General features: G+C 59.7%; 1 protein-coding gene across 2 annotated transcripts in view; it reads left to right on the forward strand.

Annotated features, from left to right (window-relative positions):
• The first annotated feature begins 216 nt into the window (after window positions 1-216).
• The window catches only part of LHX2 (LIM homeobox 2), a 69,389-nt gene continuing 50,526 nt past the window's right edge, over window positions 217-19,079 (forward strand). Inside the window, exons 1-3 of one of the 2 annotated variants that reach the window (XM_061603749.1) lie at window positions 217-339; window positions 13,584-13,789; window positions 14,887-15,263. In XM_061603749.1, coding sequence (XP_061459733.1) covers window positions 13,590-13,789; window positions 14,887-15,263 — 577 coding nt within the window. In that variant the 5' untranslated portion in view covers window positions 217-339; window positions 13,584-13,589. Of the gene's footprint in view, window positions 340-10,582; window positions 11,073-13,583; window positions 13,790-14,886; window positions 15,264-19,079 lie in introns of those variants that run through there. The other variant, XM_061603750.1, reaches the window with a different exon arrangement.

Here is a 19,079-nt window from a genome sequence, read left to right on the forward strand (position 1 = left end):
CGTCGGGGCTGGCGCCCCCCCCCCCGCGCTGGATTGCCAGGCGGCGGCAGGTAAGGCGGCGCCCAGGTGCGCAGGGAGGGGAGGGGGAGAGGGCCAGGAGGTGCCCCCTCCCGCCTTGCGCTCCTCGTCTGCGGGGCTTGACGGCGACGGGGCGGGAGCGGCGAGGAGGAGCAGGAGGCGGGCGGCGGCGGCGCCTCCCGCTGGCGAGGGCGCTGCCGCCGCCGGCGGGATAGCTTCGACCGGCCCGCGGGCCGCTCCGTAGGCACGTCCGGAGGCAGGCCAAGGGGCAGAGAGGAGGGATCGGCCGGCTACTCGCTGGGGCTCGGCGCCTCTGTCCTGGTAGGTCCGCTCCTCCGCGCCCCGCTGCTCTCCCCTCGCGCTCCAGGCTCCTTTGCCTTCCTCCTCCCATTTCCCCTGCTTCGATTTCCCCCCTTTATTTCCCCCTCCCCGGTGATCCTCTCTTCCTCCCTGCCCAATTGGTTCTTTTCCTTCCGTCCATGGGGGGGGGGGGTTAGGGCTCGGATCCGCTTTCCCTCGAATAAATCCCTGTGGTTTTGTCCTAAAACGATTATTATTATTATTATTGGCTGCTGGGTGTGTTTGGGGGGGGGTAGGGACAATCAGGTACTCCCCAGGGCAGAGGCCTGCCTGGGCCTCCTCCTCCGGTGCGAGCACCTTCCCATCCGCTTCCTTTGCGCCGGTTCCCTTCCAGCTCTCCCACCGCCCGCCCCGTCTCTCTTGTCGGGTGTCCCTCCCTGGCCGGGCGACCGCGGGGAGGGAGCCGCGCTGGGTGCTATGGGGCGGTGTGGGGCTCCGCCGCCTCTGACTCTCTCTAGCCCACCTCCCCGCCTCGGGAAACAAAGTGCTGGCCACGGCGGCCGCGGACAGTCGCCCCTCTGCGCTGGCTTTCCTGCCCAAGCTTCGGCGTCAGCTTGGGCCCGACTCGCTCTCCTCTCCCCTCCCCCCGGCCCCAAGCCTTGTGGGTGTCCTTCAACCACTAGAGAAGGCTTTAAACTGGGGTCCCTTTAGGGGCCTCCTTGTGCTTCTCTTTTGGGGGGAGCCCCGCTTGGCTTCTGGAGCGACGAAAGCGCCGAGCGGTCTCTGAAGCCGCTAATCCGTCCCCCCATCTCTCTTTTGTCTTTCGGCTCGCAACTCCCCCCGCCCACTTGATCGACTGCATGGAAATTCTCCACGTGGCCCCTTCCGCCTTGACTTCGGAGGCGCCCGGCCAACTCCGGGGCGGTCCGTTATGGAGGAGCGCCGCCGGGGAGGTAAAGACGGACCCCCTGCCCCGGAAAGCCAGCCCGCCTCCCGCCTCGACTGCGCTGCTTCTCAGGGTAGCTGGGTGGCCGCGGCTGGCGGCAGGAAGAGGGGCAACGGGGAAACGCACCGGCCAAGGCCAGCGCACCCTGGGCCATCCTGCCCCGGAGCAGCGCGCCGCCCTTGCGGTGGTGGTGTGAGGGACTTAGGCCGAGGGTCAGGGCAAGGGCGCCACGGTCCCGCCTCCCTTAGACGGCACGGCTGGATCCTGGCTGCCCCGGCTGGCTCTCCTGCCGCCTGAGAGCTGAGCTCCTGGAGCTCAGGTCAGCCAGTGGTGAAAGGAAAAGAGAGGGAGGGAGGGAGAAACAGCTCTTCCGCCCCTTCCTTTCTTCAGGGCGCCCAGCCCGCCTACCTGTCGGGTTTGCCTGGGGGCCACTTTTGGTGTCTGCGCACGTGCGCCCTACGAAGTCCTGGCGTCGATCGCTGGCCCTGAACCCTGAGCTCCTCGCCATCCAGGGCCTGAGGGCCCCTGCATGGATGCGGCTGGGCATTTGGAGCAGCCAAGGGATCCAACCGCCCATTGGCTCCAGCCCCGTGTGGGAATTCCGCTGGGCACTCGGTGGGGGTTGCGCCCCTTGGCCTGGGTTCTGCTCCTTGGGTTCCTCCCCTCACGATCTGGACGGCGAGGAAGATGAAGGGGAGGGCCCTGCCTGCTGGAGCCCCCTTCGAGGTGTCACAGATGGAAGAGGCTCTGGCATTCGTTGCAAGTGCTGGGGGGGGGCGAGGAACAGAGAAATAAGGCAATAGGGACTCCCGGCGAGGGCCGCCTTCTTAGACCGTTAGAGACGCGGTTAGGAAAGGACTGGGGGGGGCTAGGAGACAAGGGCCCCTTGTCCTCTTTGCCAAATTGTCGCTCCTGTAATGTGGGCATCCCCCACGGCTTTGCCTCCCGAGAGCGGAGAAGAGCAAAGGGCTCGCTTGCCTGGTCGAATCAGCCTTTTGAAATATCCCTCGGGTGTGCCCCCCAGGTGTGGGGAGAGTGGCGAGCGGCTTGGGGCGTCCCGAGGAATTCTGCCTCCTCTTAAGAGATGGGGTCTCGGAAAGGTCCCCAAGAATCATTCCTCCGAGAATGTTGCCTCATGTTCGGGGGGGGGGGTTCGGGGGAGGAATTCCTTCCGAGCGATGGGTTGCCCCCGACACGTCGGAAGGCGGTCGGGAGAGGCGCTGTGAGGTCCGGAGCAGCGTTTGATGTCTCCTTCACTGGAAAGAGGTCTCCACCGGCGTCTCCTCGCCGCATTTCATTAAAACAACAGCAACAAACCTCGCGGGGGGGGGAGCTGGCAGTGGAGGGAGCCGGGGGACTGGATCCATCCGGGCTCCCCTCCCCTCCATAAAACCCACGCTCGGCGTTGTTCTTGTGGATCCCCAAAAGCAAACGAAGCACCAAAGAGGTTGTGGAGGAGGACCCCAAAACGCAGCACGCACAGCAGGGCCCCGATGGGGAGGTTGCTCCAGAAGGTCACCGTCTGACGGGCTTCTCGGTGGCAAACCAGGCCACGGCCCAGCCGGCCTGCGGTATTTGGCACCGCCTCTTGGCCCGGGCCGCATCAGAACGCACCGTGGTGGGCGTCTCCCTTGTCCTCTCCCGCCTCGCCAGGCCCTCTCTCCTTTGGAGGTATCCCTTTGGAGGTATCCCGTTGGGTCTACGCCGTGGGCCCCGCGCTCGCCCGCGGCCACCCGCTACCTTCCTCTCGCTTCGCTTTCCCCGCCTGCTTCTCGTTCCATCCGAGGCCGTGTAAACGGCTTTCTGTCTTTCTCGCGATTGACCGGCTTTTTGCCTCCATTTATGAGGAAGGAGCGGGCTGAGGCCCGGTTCAGAGGATGGCTCATTAATTAAAAGAGCCGCTAATTGCTCCTCGCGAGACAGGAGGGAGTGCGCTGGGTCAGCGCAGAGGCGGGGGGCAGGAGGGATGGGCCCCCCTGCAAAGATCTCTGGCAAGGAGGTCCTGCTAGTCTCTGGAACATTTTTATGTGCCCCCCCAGCCCCCGCCGCTGTTTCCCCCCTCCCAATCCTCAGATGCAGGTGGGGGGGGCTGATCTTGTCCTGCCATCGAAAGTTCCTGGGCTGGGGCTGCGGATATGGTCGCCCGCGCAGGTGTTTCGCGAGGAGGAAACAGAGCAGTTGTGCGCGGCGGGGTAGGAATCAATGGCGGGTTCGTAAAGAGAGGGAGGGCTCCAATTAGGGAGTATGGGGAATAAATGCGCCATGGCCAGGTAGTCTTGGGAAAGGGGGTGGGAGAGAAAGGGAGGATTAGATTCCATGGGTCAGCAATCGCGCCTTGAACCGGAATTTCAATTAACTGAATCGAGACAGAGAGTGCAGAGTTGGCTAGTAAAGTGGGGGATGAGGCGAGCAGGCGACCGAAGCCTAGGCTGCCTCACCCGCTGCGGTTTACTCCCAAGTATTTCCGGAGCCTTCCCTCGCGACCCAAAGGGCCCGCTCCTCTCCTTTGAACTCTGCGCGGGCTGCTAGGCTACTGGGCTGAGCGCCGCATCCCAGGACCGTCCTTTGAATACCGTCTCTTTGTCGGGAAACTGCGCTTAGAAATTATCTGTTGAGGGGGCAGGAAAAAAGGAAGGGAGGGAGGCAAAAATAAAACGAAACGCCGTTGCTCGCGGGAAACTCCAAGGCAACTGCCTCGCTGCGCGCGTGGAGAGTGCGTGCATTGTTTTGAACCGAAACCTGAGGATTCCGTAACAAAATGAAAACGCAGAAAAATAAATAGACAAATGGATTTCAGCTAGACAGAAGGGCCTGCATTGAGGACGGAAATAGCAGGTTACAGGCGCACAAGGCAAATTCCATCCCGGCCACCCTCCAAAGGTGGTCCCGAGAGCACTCATATGCGAGAGAGGTGTTGTGTGCGGGTGCGCACGAAGCCATTGGTGTGCCCCCCCTTTCTTGCCACCGGGGCTTGCGCAGGAGACTTTGCCGGCAGCCGGCTTCTATCGGGAGAGGTTGCGGAGGAGACGATCCACCCCATCCCCTCTACCGCATCCCGCAATGTTGGCCAGGCGCAGGCCCCCGCGCTGCGCAATCGCCCCCTGGAAGAAGGGCTTCCTGGAGAGCGATTGGCCTTCCATGGGCGGCCCTTCTCGGGGAGAGCGTCCGGAGGGAGCTGCAGGGCCTCGCTCCCCGGCCTAACCTTCTGCAGAAGGGCCGCTTCCCGCCCCCTCTCGTCTACCTCTGCTTCTCCTTCTTCTTCCTTCTGCCACAATATTTACCCAGCCCACAAGCCACCCCACACAGCCGCAGCCCCCCGAACCTCACCGATTGGCTCCCACGGAGGCTCGTAAACTTGTTTATTCGGAGGCTGGGGGGCTGGAGGCAGCCGCGGGGCGCCCCTCGCCAGGATGAAGCAGCGACTGAGAAGGTTGCAAGGCGAGGCTGGGGGGGGCAGGAGTCTGGCGGGGGGAGGGGGAAGGGAATTCCCCCTTTTCAGCTCTTGATGTTCCTGTCGGGCTGGGGAGGAGCGCACAACCCAATCCCGAGCGCTTTCCGCCGGGATCCCAGCGGAGTTTACTGGCGAGGAAAGGCCCTCAAGCCCACACTCTTGCGGCAGCCCGATCATGGGCAGCTTTGCTCGAGAAGTCCTCCTCGGTATGTGCAGAGAGCGAGATGGATGTCAAATCCTCAAGAAACCAAGCCCAAGCCGGCCCAGCTCTCCTTTCCATCCCGCTGGCGAGCCTTCAGGGCTGGGCTAGGCACGGAGAATACCAGTCTCCTTCTGTCTGATGAGATAGGGTGGGGCTTGTTTAGGGTTGCTTTTGAGTTCTTCCTTAGAAAGAAGGACATGTACTGCTAAGGCTGGGGAAAGCACAACCCCGGAGAGGCGCTTCCTGAAGCCGCTGTGCCTTTGCGGACCCAGGACTCCAAATCTGGTATTTACGTAAAAATACAAGGGTGGAGTGGACCTTCCCTCCTTCACTATTGCCTCCGCTAGTCCCCTGCAATAAGTTTTTTAAATAAACATTTTTGTCAACGCTTTGGCAAAACTGTGTCCAGAAACAGGCTCCACTCTGCTCGCCTCTGGAGAGGCATTGATAGACCTGGAGTAGAAGCAGACGGACAGAGAGAGCGAGAGCGAGAGAGCGCAACTTTGACAAGCCCGCAACAAGAGACCAGCCCTCACTCCCTGGCAGTCATTCATTCATTCATTTATTCATCATTTTATTTGTATGCCGCCTTTCCACAAAAATTGTGCTCAAAGCGGCTTACAACAGGGTGAACAGAAATACATCTCAAAAGCAACCATCGAAAAAATAATTTCCTAATAACTAAAAAATTATAAAACAATAACAGAACAGCAGATATTACAGCAAACAAAAGCCACTTTTCAATATTTTGAACACAGCAGGCCACGTTACACTCCCTGGCTTCCTCCAGTTGTGTTTTATACATTATTAATCCTCGTGGCTTAAACGAGAAGAAAGGCGCCTTCCAACCTTTGTGGCGCTTCTGCCACTGCGCGCTCTATCTCGCGTGTCTTGTTTTGTTTTAAATTGCGTGCCTTTAACAGGCCCCAGGACAGGGTCGCGCGGGGAAGATTGCTCGTCTCTCTCGGATACTTGGAGAGAAAGGGGGGAGGGAGAGGCTTTTAGGACAGCCCTTTAAAACCCCGCGCCCCCTGGAGCAGATCTAGCCAAAGTCCTGGAGGAACATCCCCCCTTTCTCTCTTGGGGGGGCAGCCTGTCTTGGTGGCCCCTCCTTTGCCCTACAATTGGGCCCAGCCCTCCGGCCTGCCGACATCTAGATGCCTAATTCCTCGACGCAGGGCGGAGGAGGCTCGGAGCCGACTTAGTGCTGACAGGCAGCTTTTCCGAGCGCCCTACAGTGGCTTTCTTTGCCGGCTTGCCTTCCGCAGGGCCCGGACAGCCAAAGCAGCGCCTCCCCCAGAGGGGCTCCAGGAAAGAAAGGCGGCGGCGGCTGGGGATGGGAAGGCGATCCCAGCCCTGCCCCGCCCCGCCGTCCCGGACACGGTGGGAAGAGCCGGCCGGCTGCAGCCAGGATGCGGCCACGGGCCCTCGCCTCCTCGGCCTGACTTGCCCACCTTGGTTATTTCAGAGCCTCTTGGAAAGATCCCCGCCGTGGCTCAGTCCAAGGAGAGGTCGCCGGGTCACCCAACTCCAGGCGCCGTCGAGAATCTGGCAGTGGGAGGAGGGGGCGGCTCCAGGCCTTGGCTCGTCATCTTCCCGGGAGTGAAGAGATGGCGACAGGTGGGGAAGCCCCTCCCCTCCCCTCCGCAGGAGACAGCAATTTTGCGCAGCGCTGGGGGATGGTGGTGGGGAGGAAAGGAAGGAGAGGCTGGGGGGCCCTTCCTCTCATCCAGATAAGCCTCTTTCCAAAAATGCTGGAACTGTCTGCTGTCCATTCGTGTAAATGCTATTACTACTACGACTAATAATAATAATAATTTTTAATGGAAACATTTAAAAACACAACCCTGGAGAAACTGGCGAGAGGGAGGCAAGAACTCAGCGCGCACCGGCCCGGCGTCTGTTGGGGCTGGGCTGGAGAGGCAAGGGCTGGGAGCCCCACACCCAGGCCTTTGGGCGCCTCCCGCGCCCCGGCTCTCTTGGCCGTGGATGCGATCTCGGCGCCCAAAATTCCCAGCGGCCTAGCGAGGAGAAGGCCCCCATTTGCGCGCGAGGGCCAGGGCCCCTTCTCTGCCTTGCCGGGTCTGGGTGCCCCCAGGCCCAGCTCCGCAGCAGGCAGCCGGGCCCCGTTGCAATCCGGTGCTAATCTGGAGTCGGGCTTTGTCCTGGGAAGTGCCGGGCCCCGCGCGCGCCTTCCCAACTGCTGCCTGGGCCAGGCGGGGGGCGGTGCGTGTCCCCCCCATTCCCTTTGGCATCCCTGCAGACAGATGGAGACCACCTGAAACCCCGCAATTAGCGCGGCTGCCGCCTCCCTCGGTAAAGCGCTCCCTTTGTTCGGCTTCTGTCGCGGGAGCGGGCCCGGCCTTTGGGGGCTGTCGGGCGGCAGATGGCCCTGGCTGGGCCGGTAGCCGCTCACCTGTCGCCTCCCACCCGGGACAGGTGAAGGGGTGGCTTGCTGGGGGGGGTTTCCCCCTCCCCTGAAGAAGGAGAGGAGCTTCCTTCTGAGAAAGACACCGATTAAAAATATATTATTATTATTATTATTATTATGTATCCCTCAGATGTCAGCAGCAGACACTGCCAGGAACGGGGGTCTATTCTATCCCTCTTTGGGTGCCGCCTTGCCTTTGCACTTCACTTAAGCAGATGATGAGTGGAGAGGGCGCGGAAAGGGGAGCTGGTGAGCTGCCGGTGGGAGGGCGGGGGATTTCGCCCCCATGCCTCTGAAATTACAGCCCTCGCCTCGCTGTTTCCAGGCATTCAATCAACCTAATTACATAAAATAGGGACTCCAGCCCCTTCGAGCTAATTAGCCGGTCCTGGGGCCGGGACCCTTCTCTGCTGGCGGGGCTGAGATTTCGCCGCTCCGCCATACGTTGAGGGGGGGCAGCCTGCCGAAGCGTCTCGGGGTGCGCCACGCGAGGCAGACCCCCCCTCCTCCTCAGACACACCCACACACACCTAGCAAGCCGCACAGCCCCGCAGGAAGCGGCCTTGCATCAGGTCAGACTCGTCGGTCCGCTCAGCCTAGTTGTACCTGCACTGACTGGCAGCGGCTTCAGGCGGGAGTCTTTCCCGTCCTGCCTGGAAATGCTGCCCCTGAACCGTGCCCCCCTCCCCTACAGGGCAGCTGCCTTTCCCCGAGTCAGACCGCCAGTCCCTGTAGCTCCCTGCTGCCTGCACTGGCTGGCAGAGGCTCCCCCGGATGTCCCAGCCCTGCCCGCAGCCAAGGGGGTGCTCTACTCGCACACCAGAGTTCGGCCGACGCCTGGCGCCTCGTTCGGAGCAGGAGGAACCTCTTCTCTGCCTCCTCTCCGAGGGCCGTCGCGCAGGGACGGGGCATCTGCCTTGCAGGCCTCAGGCCCGAGGTTCAGTCCTGGAAGTCGCCTGGCAGAGCTGGGCATGCCCCCTGCCTGGAAGCCCGGAGAGCCACCGCCACTTCCTGTAGGCAATATTGGTCTGGCGTGATGTAAGGCCGCTTCCTGTGACGTCATTGCCATGGGAAAATGGAAACGTCCAAGGGACCAGGGTGACGTCATCGCCGCCTCACCTCCCTGCTCCCCACATCCACGGCTCCTCCATCCTAAGATCTTCCCCGTCGGTGCCCCTGGGGGTCTCATTAGCACCCACGCAAAAGACGCACCCAGATACCAGTTGGACGCTTTTAAGCCCATTGGTTTCACCGTGGAGGAAGAGGCCGCCAGAGCTATCCTGGCTCTCTCCGAAGGGAGGCGCACGGCGTCCAATGGGACTTGATCCTGGGCGTCAAGTGTGCCAGGGTTGTTGGAGCAGCCTTTCCGTGCCTGCTTAACCCACCGGGGGCGGGTCTCCTTTGCAGTTCCGTGCCTGGATCTTGTCCCTGGAGGACGGAGGATGTACGGTCGACCTCGGGACCTCCAAGGGATGCGTCAGCACCCGAAATGTGTGCGGGGTCGGAGAGGAGGGCGGGATCCCGTTGGGAACGGGTCTGAGCAATCGAGGAAAGCTAAAAAGAGGGGAAGGCCCATAACGAGCGCCTTCTTTCCTTTCTCCCCATCTTTCTCTTTCCTCCCCCCTCCCCTTCATTTCCTCCCACAATCTGTTTCTTTTTCTTCCCTCCCTTCCCGATTTAAGAAGAGGCTTTTCCAGACAGCTTGTGGTGGAAGCTCCTCCCCGTCCAAAGGGGGAGGACGCGGAGTGGAAGGCCCAAGCCGGGCCCGCTCCTTGTCCTCCTGGGCGGGCCGGGCGCCTTCTTTGAACCCGCCTGAGCCCCGCCTGTATTTGGGGGTGCCGGTTTTGGGGGCCGGAGATTAATGGGCGCCTCCCGGGGACGCGCAAAGGGGCGTTTCCATGTGGAAGATCCCGCCGGGAGGGAGGCAGGCGCGGAATTACCCGAGGGCGAGCTTGCAAGCCCGAAAAAGATAACGGAACCAGCCAAGGAAACCGAATGTTCCAAGGGAGCCTTGGTCCAACCCCGGGGAGCAGAATAGCCTGCAAGCGGTCCCTTGGTCCCTCTTGGGATCAGACGGTCGCCAACCTGCTGCCTTCCAGATGCTTTTGGCCATGTTGGCGAGGGCTGATGGGAGGTGTAGACCAAACACCTGGAGGGCACCAGGTTGGCAAAGGCTGCCTTAAGAACTGGGGGAAACAAGGAGGACAGGAGGGCTTACGGGATCTTTGCCTCCCACTTCGTGTGACAAGTTCTGGGGCTGAGGAAACGGTAGTTGCACTCATGCTCGCGGCATTGAACTGCAAGGCCACCTTGGTGTCGTCGGGTGCCTCCATCAGGCCCCTCTGCGCAGGAGCTCTTCCTTCTAATCCCTTTGCCGGTCTGGCTCTCCGTTCTCCCCATTCCCCACCCACTTCTCTCCGCCCGGTGGGACGATGGCCTGCCACCCCGGGGTGTTCTGCTTGAGCCCTTTAGAGTGGCACGGCCGAGGGAGTATTCTCCGGCCGGACAGGCCCGGCTTCCGCGGGGCTGCAAAGGCGGCGCAAGTACTCACTGGCTCGGCGTCTGTCCGTCTCGCGGGCCTCGGGCCGCCTTGCTTTCCTGGGGGGGGGCAAGAGGGAAGCCCTCCTCTCCCACCCCGGCGGGGAGGGCTTGGGGTGGCCCCCGAACCAGGCTCCTTCCTCGAAGACCTCGGTCCGGGGTGGGGGGGCTGCATCCTCTCAATCCAGGCCTTCCCTTGCAGGAGGCAGCCAGACTGGGCCTGGCCTCGACAGGGCGGCCGGGAAGGGCCCTCAAGGTCTCCGGGTGCTTGCCGGGGGCGGGCCACCGGCGGGCCTCCGTCCTGCCCGGGCCGCGCGAGCACATGGTGGCCGGGCCTGGCCCGGAGCTGAGCAGCCAATGGGCGCCGCGCCCGACGTGATGTCAGAGCGGCGCTAGAAAAGGCGCGGAGCCATGCGCTGGGCTGGGACTACAGCGGCTCCTGCCCGGATCGCGGCTCCTCCCCCTCCTTCTCCTCCCGGTCGCCCGGCCCTCCCCTCCTCCAGCGCTCTCGCTCGCTGGCTCGCGCTCCCGCCCCCGTTCCTCGGTCCCCGGAGCAGCCGCCGCCGCCGCGCCTGCTGCCTGGAGAGGAGCACTCAGGCCGGCCCTGCCGCGCACCCGGCCCGTCCAGCTGCCCCCAGAACTCCGAGAGCGGGGCCGCTGGGCCAGCCTCGCTTAGGCCTCCTGTCTGCGGCCGCCCGCCTGTCCGTCGGGCCCCAGCACCAGCGGGAGCTCAGCGCAACCAGAGTGCTCGCTGTGGTCGCCGTCCATCCGTGCCACCCGGCGCTGCAGTGGGGCCAGGCGGGCTGGCAGACGCCCTGATGCTTTGACGCCGCCCATCCCTCCCTCCATCCGCCAACTGGCCCGGCCTGACCGATCTCGCCAAACCGACCAGGCAACCGGGAAGAAAGGAAAGAAGGCGAGGCGACGTGGGACGGGACGGCCCCGCCGGAGGAATGGCCTCGCATCGCGAGTAACGGGAGCGGCGAGACCGCCGGGGGCTGCAGGCGGAGCACCAGAACCGCGGGGCCTCCCGACCGGCTCCCGCCGGCCCCAGCCCGGCCCGGCCATGCTCTTCCACAGTCTGGCCGGCTCGGAGATGCAGGGCGTCATCGACGAGATGGACCGGCGAGCCAAAGGCGAGGCGCCCGCCATCAGCTCGGCCATAGACCGCGGCGAGACGGAAACGGTAGGACCCGCCGAGGGGGAGGAAGAGGAGGAGGAGCCCCCGGGAGGGGCAGGCGCCGCTGCTCCCCCCCGGCCGGCCGAGGAAGGCCTAGACCCCAAAGTTTGGGGAAAGGGAGGGGGAGGGGAACCCGCGGCTGGATGTTGATTGAGGGATAGACAGAGAGATGCCTGGGTTTATTTTAAAAAAAATCCCCCGCAATGAAGAAATAAAACCCGAGGAAGAAATCGGGGGAGCCCGAAGGCTGAGGAAAGGCGCAGCCTGTTTGGATAGACGATGATAATAATAATAATAATAATAATAATAATAATAATAATAATAATATATGCATCCATGTAAGAAAAATGGAGGGGAGGGGCTGACCCGAAGAGGCTCCGGATCCAAGAGAAACTTAAATGAGGAGAGTGGAAAGAATGGCCAAATATTCACACAGGCGGTTTTCGGGTATTTTGGCTGATAACTAAATTTATTTTTCTTTCCTTCTGTCCTTCTTATTTCCCCTTTAAAATAAAAAAACACACAGGTAAAGTCGGTCTTAATTTAATTTTTTTTTAAAACGAAAAGATTAAAGTCAGGCTCAGCACCGGCAAGATATTTACAGTGACACTTCAAAGGCTTTCTGGTGATATTTTTGGTAGGGAAAAATCCGGCTCCTCTTGTTTAATTTAAAACCAAGCAAGACTTCAGATGCCTTCTGAGCGGGGGTTCGCCTCGGAGGGTGGTTCCTGGCTCTCTGCTCGTCTCTCTTCCTCCTTGCCCCTGGCGCGGCCCGCCGATCGGCACGGAACCTTTTCCCTTTTCTCTGTGGCTGTAAGTCCCCCTCCGCGGGTGGCGCTTCCACCCCCAGCCTTGAAAAAAAGAATAATGCTTCCGCCACTTCGTAAAATAAACTTTTTATTTCACCTGTTTTGGTTTGTTTTGGGATGTAACTGAAAATTGCGACGAACCAATTCACATTAATAAAAGCCTGGCGCTTACCACTGCCTTTTCAATTTTTATATTTTCGTTTTTACTTCGAATATTTCTGGCATTTGCGAGGCAGAAAAGAAAAGATTTTTTTTGTTAAGGTTTTTATTTTTCGTTTGCTTTCTGTTTTGCTCCTTCACCTGACTTTCGTTCTTAAAACGGTGTTGTTCAGAGGCGCAAAAAACGCAACGCAGAAAATGGATAAATGAGCCGTCGGGTGTCCTGATGCCCGAAAATTTGGGGATGGCTGACCGAGGCCTGAGGCACCCGGCAGGATGAAACGGATTTTCCTACCTTCCCTCTTTTTCCGTCTCTTCTGGTTTTTATGCACCGGTGTAGGGAATTAAAGGACTCCACAAAGACGACCAGCCGGGCTCAATTTGCTACGTTTTTTTTTAAAGTGCTTTGCTCCATTTGCAACTCAGACATGTGCGTATTTTGTCACAAACGTTAAGAAGACGTCTTCCTTCAAATAGTGCTGGGCATTCGAACACATATTTCGGTCATGCTCATCTCCCTCTTTTTTTTTTTTTAAGCGGGAGAGGGAAGGGGCAGCCCCACTATCCGGCCTCCCAGGGAGGAAGCCCCCTTCGGCGCCACTGGACTGAGCGAGCTTAGGATCGCGCCATGTGCCCGTAGACCCGCGACCTGCCTCGGTCAGAGCCATGCAAGGACTAAACGCCGAAGCCAGGCGCGGTCGGCTCGCCGGGGCTTTCTCCCGCGTGAGCGGGGCCGAGACCGCAGCCTGAAGCGGCGGAGACTCGGAAGGAGCCGGGCGCCAAAATGGCTTTCAAGACCCCTCCCGCCTTCTCCTCTCCTTTCTGCTCTTTTTCTTCGTCCCTTTCTTTAAAACAGAAAGTCAGAGACTTGTCAATAACGGGATGCATTTAAAAATCACGTTTCCCCCCCCCAAAATAAATAAATCTGCAAGGAGTTTCTATCGGGCCGTGAAATCCGTCAATCGGCTTCTGTTCTCAAGCCGCAGTTTTTTTCCCCCTTCTACCTTGTCGACTAGATCTCTTCCCTCCCCCCCCCCGCTTCGGCGTCGCTTTCCCTGGCGTCGCCCCCCCTTTCCGTGTGGCACAATCTAGACTGAGGGCGAGAGAAAGGCAGGCTTGAGGGGCGCCTCCTTCTCCCTTATGCCCCCTTTCCCCGGCTGCTTGGGGGGGGGTGGATGTTGGTACGGCTTCTTAGGGGGGATTGGAGAGGGGAACAGCGGGGGGGGGAGAGGGGCCTTTTCTCGGGACTGCTTGGCCTGGCCACCAGGGCTCCCGGTTCGGAGCGCTTTTCCTTTCGCTTCCGCGGGCCAGGCCTCCCAGCGCGCTCCAGGGCGGAATCCGCCTTTCGCTGCTTCTACGGCCTGGCAAGAGCCTCCTCCCGCGCTATCCCGGGCCTGGAGCCCCCCCCCCCGGCCCTTGCACCAAGGAAGGGGAGGCGCCCCGGGGCCCCCTGTGCGCCCTGCTGGCGGCTGGCTCCGGGGTGCGCGCCTGGGCCTCGGCTGCCGGCTCTCTAACCGACGCCCGCCTCGTCTGTCTGCTCCCTCCGCAGCACGCCATGCCCTCCATCAGCAGCGAGCGGGCCGCCCTGTGCGCCGGCTGCGGGGGCAAGATTTCGGACCGCTACTACCTCCTGGCGGTGGACAAGCAGTGGCACATGCGCTGCCTCAAGTGCTGCGAGTGCAAGCTTAACCTGGAGTCCGAGCTCACCTGCTTCAGCAAAGACGGCAGCATCTACTGCAAGGAGGACTACTACAGGTAAGGGCGCGCGACGGCCGGGCCAGGGACCCCCGAGGGGGAGGGCGAGCCGGGCCAGGCTAAGGGCCGCTGTGCGGCTCCGAAAAACCAGTGATGACCAACCCCACCCCCCTCCTGCCCCAAACGCGGCCGGGTGACCTATGGAGAGGAGACAGTGGGGCCCTGCTGGGGGGGGGAGGTTCAACAGAAGGAGCAGGACGCCACCCCCAACTCATCCGGGCTCGCTCCCTGCATTTTGCCGGAGGAGCCCACCGTCCTCTAGGAGTGACTCCCTCTCTGCAAGGCCGGTGTCTAGCCTGGCACCCTAACTGCACAAGGGGTGTGTGGAGGGGGCATCCAAGGAGCCGCTTCGCCGGCCAAAGCGTGTTTAGAATCGAGGCCCTCGTTTTGGTGCTGCGGCGGGCCCTGCGCGCGATCTTCAGCCTGGAGCTGCAGAGCCCTATCCAGAGCGCAGAGGGATGCCGCTCCAGGGATGAGCCGCATCCGGCTGGCTGAGGGCCGCGGTGGAGGCGGGAGTTTTCGCTAGGCCGCCATAATATTTATTTTGAGATCTCAACGACAACAATAACAAAACAAACCACAAAGGGGGAGTTTCCTTGGGAGATTTCTCTCCTGCCTCCCCGCTCCCTTTCCTTCAAAATTGCGCACCCCAGTTGGATGCCGTTCAGAAGACGCTGGAAATGGAAGTCCAGGACTTCATTGCCTTCCCTTCCACCCCTCCCCGGGTCCTCTGGCTTTGGGGTGCGCCTAACTTTCCACGTAGGGCGCCGCCCAAATTCTTCATGTAGGAAAGGGAGGGATTTTTTTGGGGGGGGGAGGTGCGTGACGGCCGAAGCTCCTGCCAAGGTTGGGGTTGGCCCAAGATCTGCCGTAGCATCTGCAAGTTGCCTCTTTTCCTCTGTAGGAGCGGGGGAAGCTCTCTGCACATGCTTAGTGCAGTTCGAGACTGTAAGTTCCTCGCGGGAAGGGACCTCCCCTCTTACAGGGCACGTGAATGGAGCTATGTGTGTGTGATTAATAAAGCGGGGTAGGTCCCAGCGGGGCTGCTCTCCCTCCCGCCCTCCTGAGTCTTTGCTCCTTTCTGAACACCCTCGCAGGAGATTCTCCGTCCAGCGCTGTGCCCGCTGCCACCTGGGCATCTCGGCCTCGGAGATGGTGATGCGCGCCCGAGACTCGGTTTACCACTTGAACTGTTTCACCTGCTCGACGTGCGCCAAGATGCTGACCACGGGCGACCACTTCGGCATGAAAGACAACCTGGTTTACTGCCGGCTGCACTTCGAGGCGCTGCTCCAGGGGGAGTACCAGCTGCACTTCAACCACGGCGAGGGGGCCCCCGGCAAAGGGCCCGCGCTGGGCTCCGCCGCTCCGCTAGGACTACCCTACTACAACGGCGTGGGCACCGTGCAGAAGGGCCGGCCCAGGAAGAGGAAGAGCCCCGGGCCCGGCACCGACTTGGCTGCCTACAACGCAGGTAAAGAGGGCGGCAGCGGCGGCGCGGACTCGTCGGGGCGGACGGAGTTTAGGAGCGGAGAAGCGGTGGGAAGGGGCCGCGTGGGCGGCAGCGGCGGGGCAGTGCGGTGCCCAGTGCGGACGGCCGTCGCTGCTTTTCCAGAATTTGTGTGGTTGGAGGGAACCAGTTTTGGAAAAGCCGGGCCTGTGGGAGCCTCTGCCGTCGAGCTTTGGAGGGAGTTGAATCGGGGCGCCAGCGGCCGCGGGCTGGAGCAGACGCGCTGCCCGCCTTTCCTCGTGGTTGAATGAAGCCGGGTTGAGCCGTTTTTGCACCCAGAGGAAAAGCTGGGCGGGGGAAGACCCCAACCCCTAGGCGCCGGAAAGGCCTAAGACTGGGAAGAGGCGCGAGTGTGCGGTGGGGGGGACGCGGCGGCAGGACCTCTTGGGACCGCTGGCCGAGGCCAGGAAAAAGCGCGGCGCGACGGAGATGGGCGCGGAGCCCTGGAGGAGCTTTTTGGGGTGGGGGTGGGGGATGAGGGGGTGGCGGGTGGCCTGTAAAGTAGAGGAGGATGCTCATTAAGCGCCGGTGCGGCAGAAGAGCTCTTCGGTCTCTGGAGCAATTTGAACCCGCGCCGCTGCCGCTGCTGAACGTCTCTTGTATCTGGTGAAGCAAATACGAGGTTGTGGATGTTTGTGCGTGTTTGGAAGGCCCCTAAAATGAGTCGTCCGCATTACGGGGGAGGAAGGCCCGGCTTCTCTTCCTCCGGAAAAACGGGGCCCGAAGACTCGGTTTGTCTGGGCAGCGGCCTTCCCGTTTTCCCAGCCGTCGAACTTCGAAAAGTTTTCTGAGGGCTTATTAAGAGGCGGGATCAGGAATAGAACGGGGAGGGGGATGGAGACGGGGTGAAGTGCAATCCATAATATCGGGAATCAAAAGTGGTAGGAAGGGGAATTCAGTCAGCTTCTTCGTTTTCATTTAAACCCCCTTATAATGTGTACAGAAATATCAACCTTTTCTGCAAAGGCGCCGAACGAAAGGGGGGGGCTCCTCTGAGAAATTACTTGCATTCCCGCCGTTGACTAAAAAAAAATAAATCCTGGTTTATTTTAATTTTTTCTCCCTCCCTTCACAATTACCGCCATGGCTATTGTTCTCCAAACCCTAAGGCAGGAACGCTTCCTCTCCCCTCCAGATGCGCCACATCCGACGCTCATCTCTTCAGCAAATGCGGAGCTGCTTCTGAAGGCGGTCCCGCGGCAGGGTCCGGGTGGGCCCCCTGGCTGCTGGCCTGAAGAGGTGATGGGCTCTGACAAGTGGGAAGCCGCTTAGAAAGAGGAAAAGGGGGTTCATAAAGATTTTCCCTTAACCCTTTTACCGGCGCCCCCCCAACTGTTAAATGACAGAAATTTGTGGTCCCACCCCGCCCTTGTTAGGGAAGGGAATTTGATGGAGAGAGGGGGGGCGGGTTATGGGGTTGGGGCCCCATCAACAGCTGGGCCCATCTAGGGGCAAGAATTTGAATCAAATAGAGCCTCTTCTTCACCATCCCTATCCAAAAATGTATATTAAAAAATATTTTTAAAAATCACTTTTCCATCCCTCCCTCCTCAGAGATTGTCAGGAAAGGAGCCGAGGTGAGACGATAAAATCCCCCCCCCAAACCACAACCCCACACCACCTTCCAAGCTGAGTGCCCTGTGGGGTGGAAAGAGTTTCCTCTACAATATTCTCCCTTCTGGGGTGAAAAGTGTGCCCGGGGTTTGAGAAGTCTGTCCATATTCAGAGGGGGCTTCTTTACTTTAACAATGTAGTAAATGGGTCCTGTTGTGATTTATCCCTCCCCTCCATCTGCTGAGTGTTGATCACGGTGGCACCATTGTAGCGAGATCTCTCTCAGGGAGGTTTAGCTGAGGGCAGGAGTGTGTTAGGGAATGACTTGGGGTTTGAGTCCCAGTCATTTGCACCCAGCTCCACATCTCATCCTCTCTCACCGTCAATTTTAAAACAATTTAAAAAAAACTTTGCTTACAGGGTGGCTGGATGTGCTTTGGATCCCAGCCACCCCTGCCTCCACTGTGGGCCTGTGCCACCCTGGGCTCCTACTGGGAGGAAGGGCAGGATATAAATCAAATCAAATAGTAAATAAATAATAAGTCCCTTGAAATGGAGGTCCTTCCTCTGCCTCCGGTGTTTAGGGAGCCGCTGGCTCTAGCCTCCGTGAACTTGCCAGATCTTTGTTTCAGGCCACGGAAGTGAATCGCTCTGCACCCCTGGGTTGCCAAGGGTGAACAAGGAAAGGGCTGAAGCAATGCCACACAGGTGCACCCCCCTCTGGGCTAAACCAGGGCTAGGGAACCTGTGGCCCCCCAGATGGCTGTTGGACTCCGATCCCCACTGGCCATGGTCTCTGGGGCTGATGAGAGTTGGAGTCCAAGAATGCGGCCTGGGAGCAAATGTGGCCAAATCCTATCTAAGCCTCTTTTTTTGAAGGGGGAGAGCTTGGCTTGTGGCAAATGAGGGCATGGCCACAAGCAAGGGGCCTCTCTGGGTAGACGGAAGGCCACACTGCTGAGCAGAGTGGCTGTGTGTGAGCCCCTGGTGGCCAGAGGGGCAATTGGTGTGACTCTCTGAAGAGCTGCCTTTTCTACAGAGGCCAAGCCAAGTTCTGGCAACTCAGTTTTCCCAGGCAATTCCAGATGCCGCAGTGGCCTCATCAGGGCATGTGTTTGTGGGTTGCCTGAGTGCGTTTCTAGACTCCAGCTAAGTCTCGAGCAACAAATGGTCAAATCTAAAGATGACGCAAGGCTTAGGAGGAGGGATGGGGGGAGAAATTTTATTCATTTTGCGTATAAAGGCAGACTTACCTAATTCACACTTTCCGAAACAACATGCAAGATGCAACACAGCTGTCCCTCGGATTTTGCTGTGCAGTGCTCCAGGCAAGCCATGTACAAAAATGCATATACTAGGGTAAAAGGTGCATTCTCAATGCGCGTATTAATGAATACAACATCCAAAATGCATTCCATTAGGGAAAAATGGCTTTGCAAAAAGGTGTGCGTTTGTTAAAATTTCATACAAAAATGTGTGTACGAGAGGGAATTTGCACTAATATGGTGATGAATTTTCATGAGGCCTTTTTAAAAAAATTGCAAACTGATATAGAAATGCGTGAACTTAAGACTGGAAAAAATGAGGAGTGGGGACAAACTGAGAAGGAGAGATTTGCCCATCCCTGCCTGTCAGCCCCCCCCTCCGAGCCTTTTCTGTTTCATGCCCGGTATTGTCTTTACAAGCCCCAGCAGCACCCCTACAACCCTCTGGCCCAGATGCTGCAAGCAAGCTCCCCAGTATGGGCTTTACTGGCTCTGGAAAAGCCCAGGTCATCCGAGGCAGAGAGGCAACCCCACCCCCCACGTTGACCACAGTTCCCCTCCCCACCCCTTCACTGTGCAACACGGCACTGTGTTAATGAGGACCTTTACTATAACAGGGGAGAACAGCTGGGAGCCCTGTTGCTGCACTCATCCAACACAATTGCTTTGCAAGCTTCCAGGCTACACTGGACTGCTTCATCTAAAGCACAGTGATGGAGGTTTGTGTGCGGGTGTGTTCTTTTTTGCGATCTGCAGTGCTCACCCAGAATCCAGCTCAAGAGGGGGGAGAAATTATCCCACCACAAGAATTTCTTCTTCAGCCCATACCCTTCTGGGTTTGGCAGTGGAGGGGTGGGTGTCCTCTCACTTTCCCCCTGGGAAATTCCCCTCCCCCAACCTGACTCCTTTTCCCCCTCCCCCTCTCCCCCTGGGTAAACACCCATTTGGACCCATTTGCAGG

Source organism: Rhineura floridana, chromosome 20 (genome assembly GCF_030035675.1).
Source record: "Rhineura floridana isolate rRhiFlo1 chromosome 20, rRhiFlo1.hap2, whole genome shotgun sequence".
NCBI classification, from domain to species: domain Eukaryota; kingdom Metazoa; phylum Chordata; class Lepidosauria; order Squamata; family Rhineuridae; genus Rhineura; species Rhineura floridana.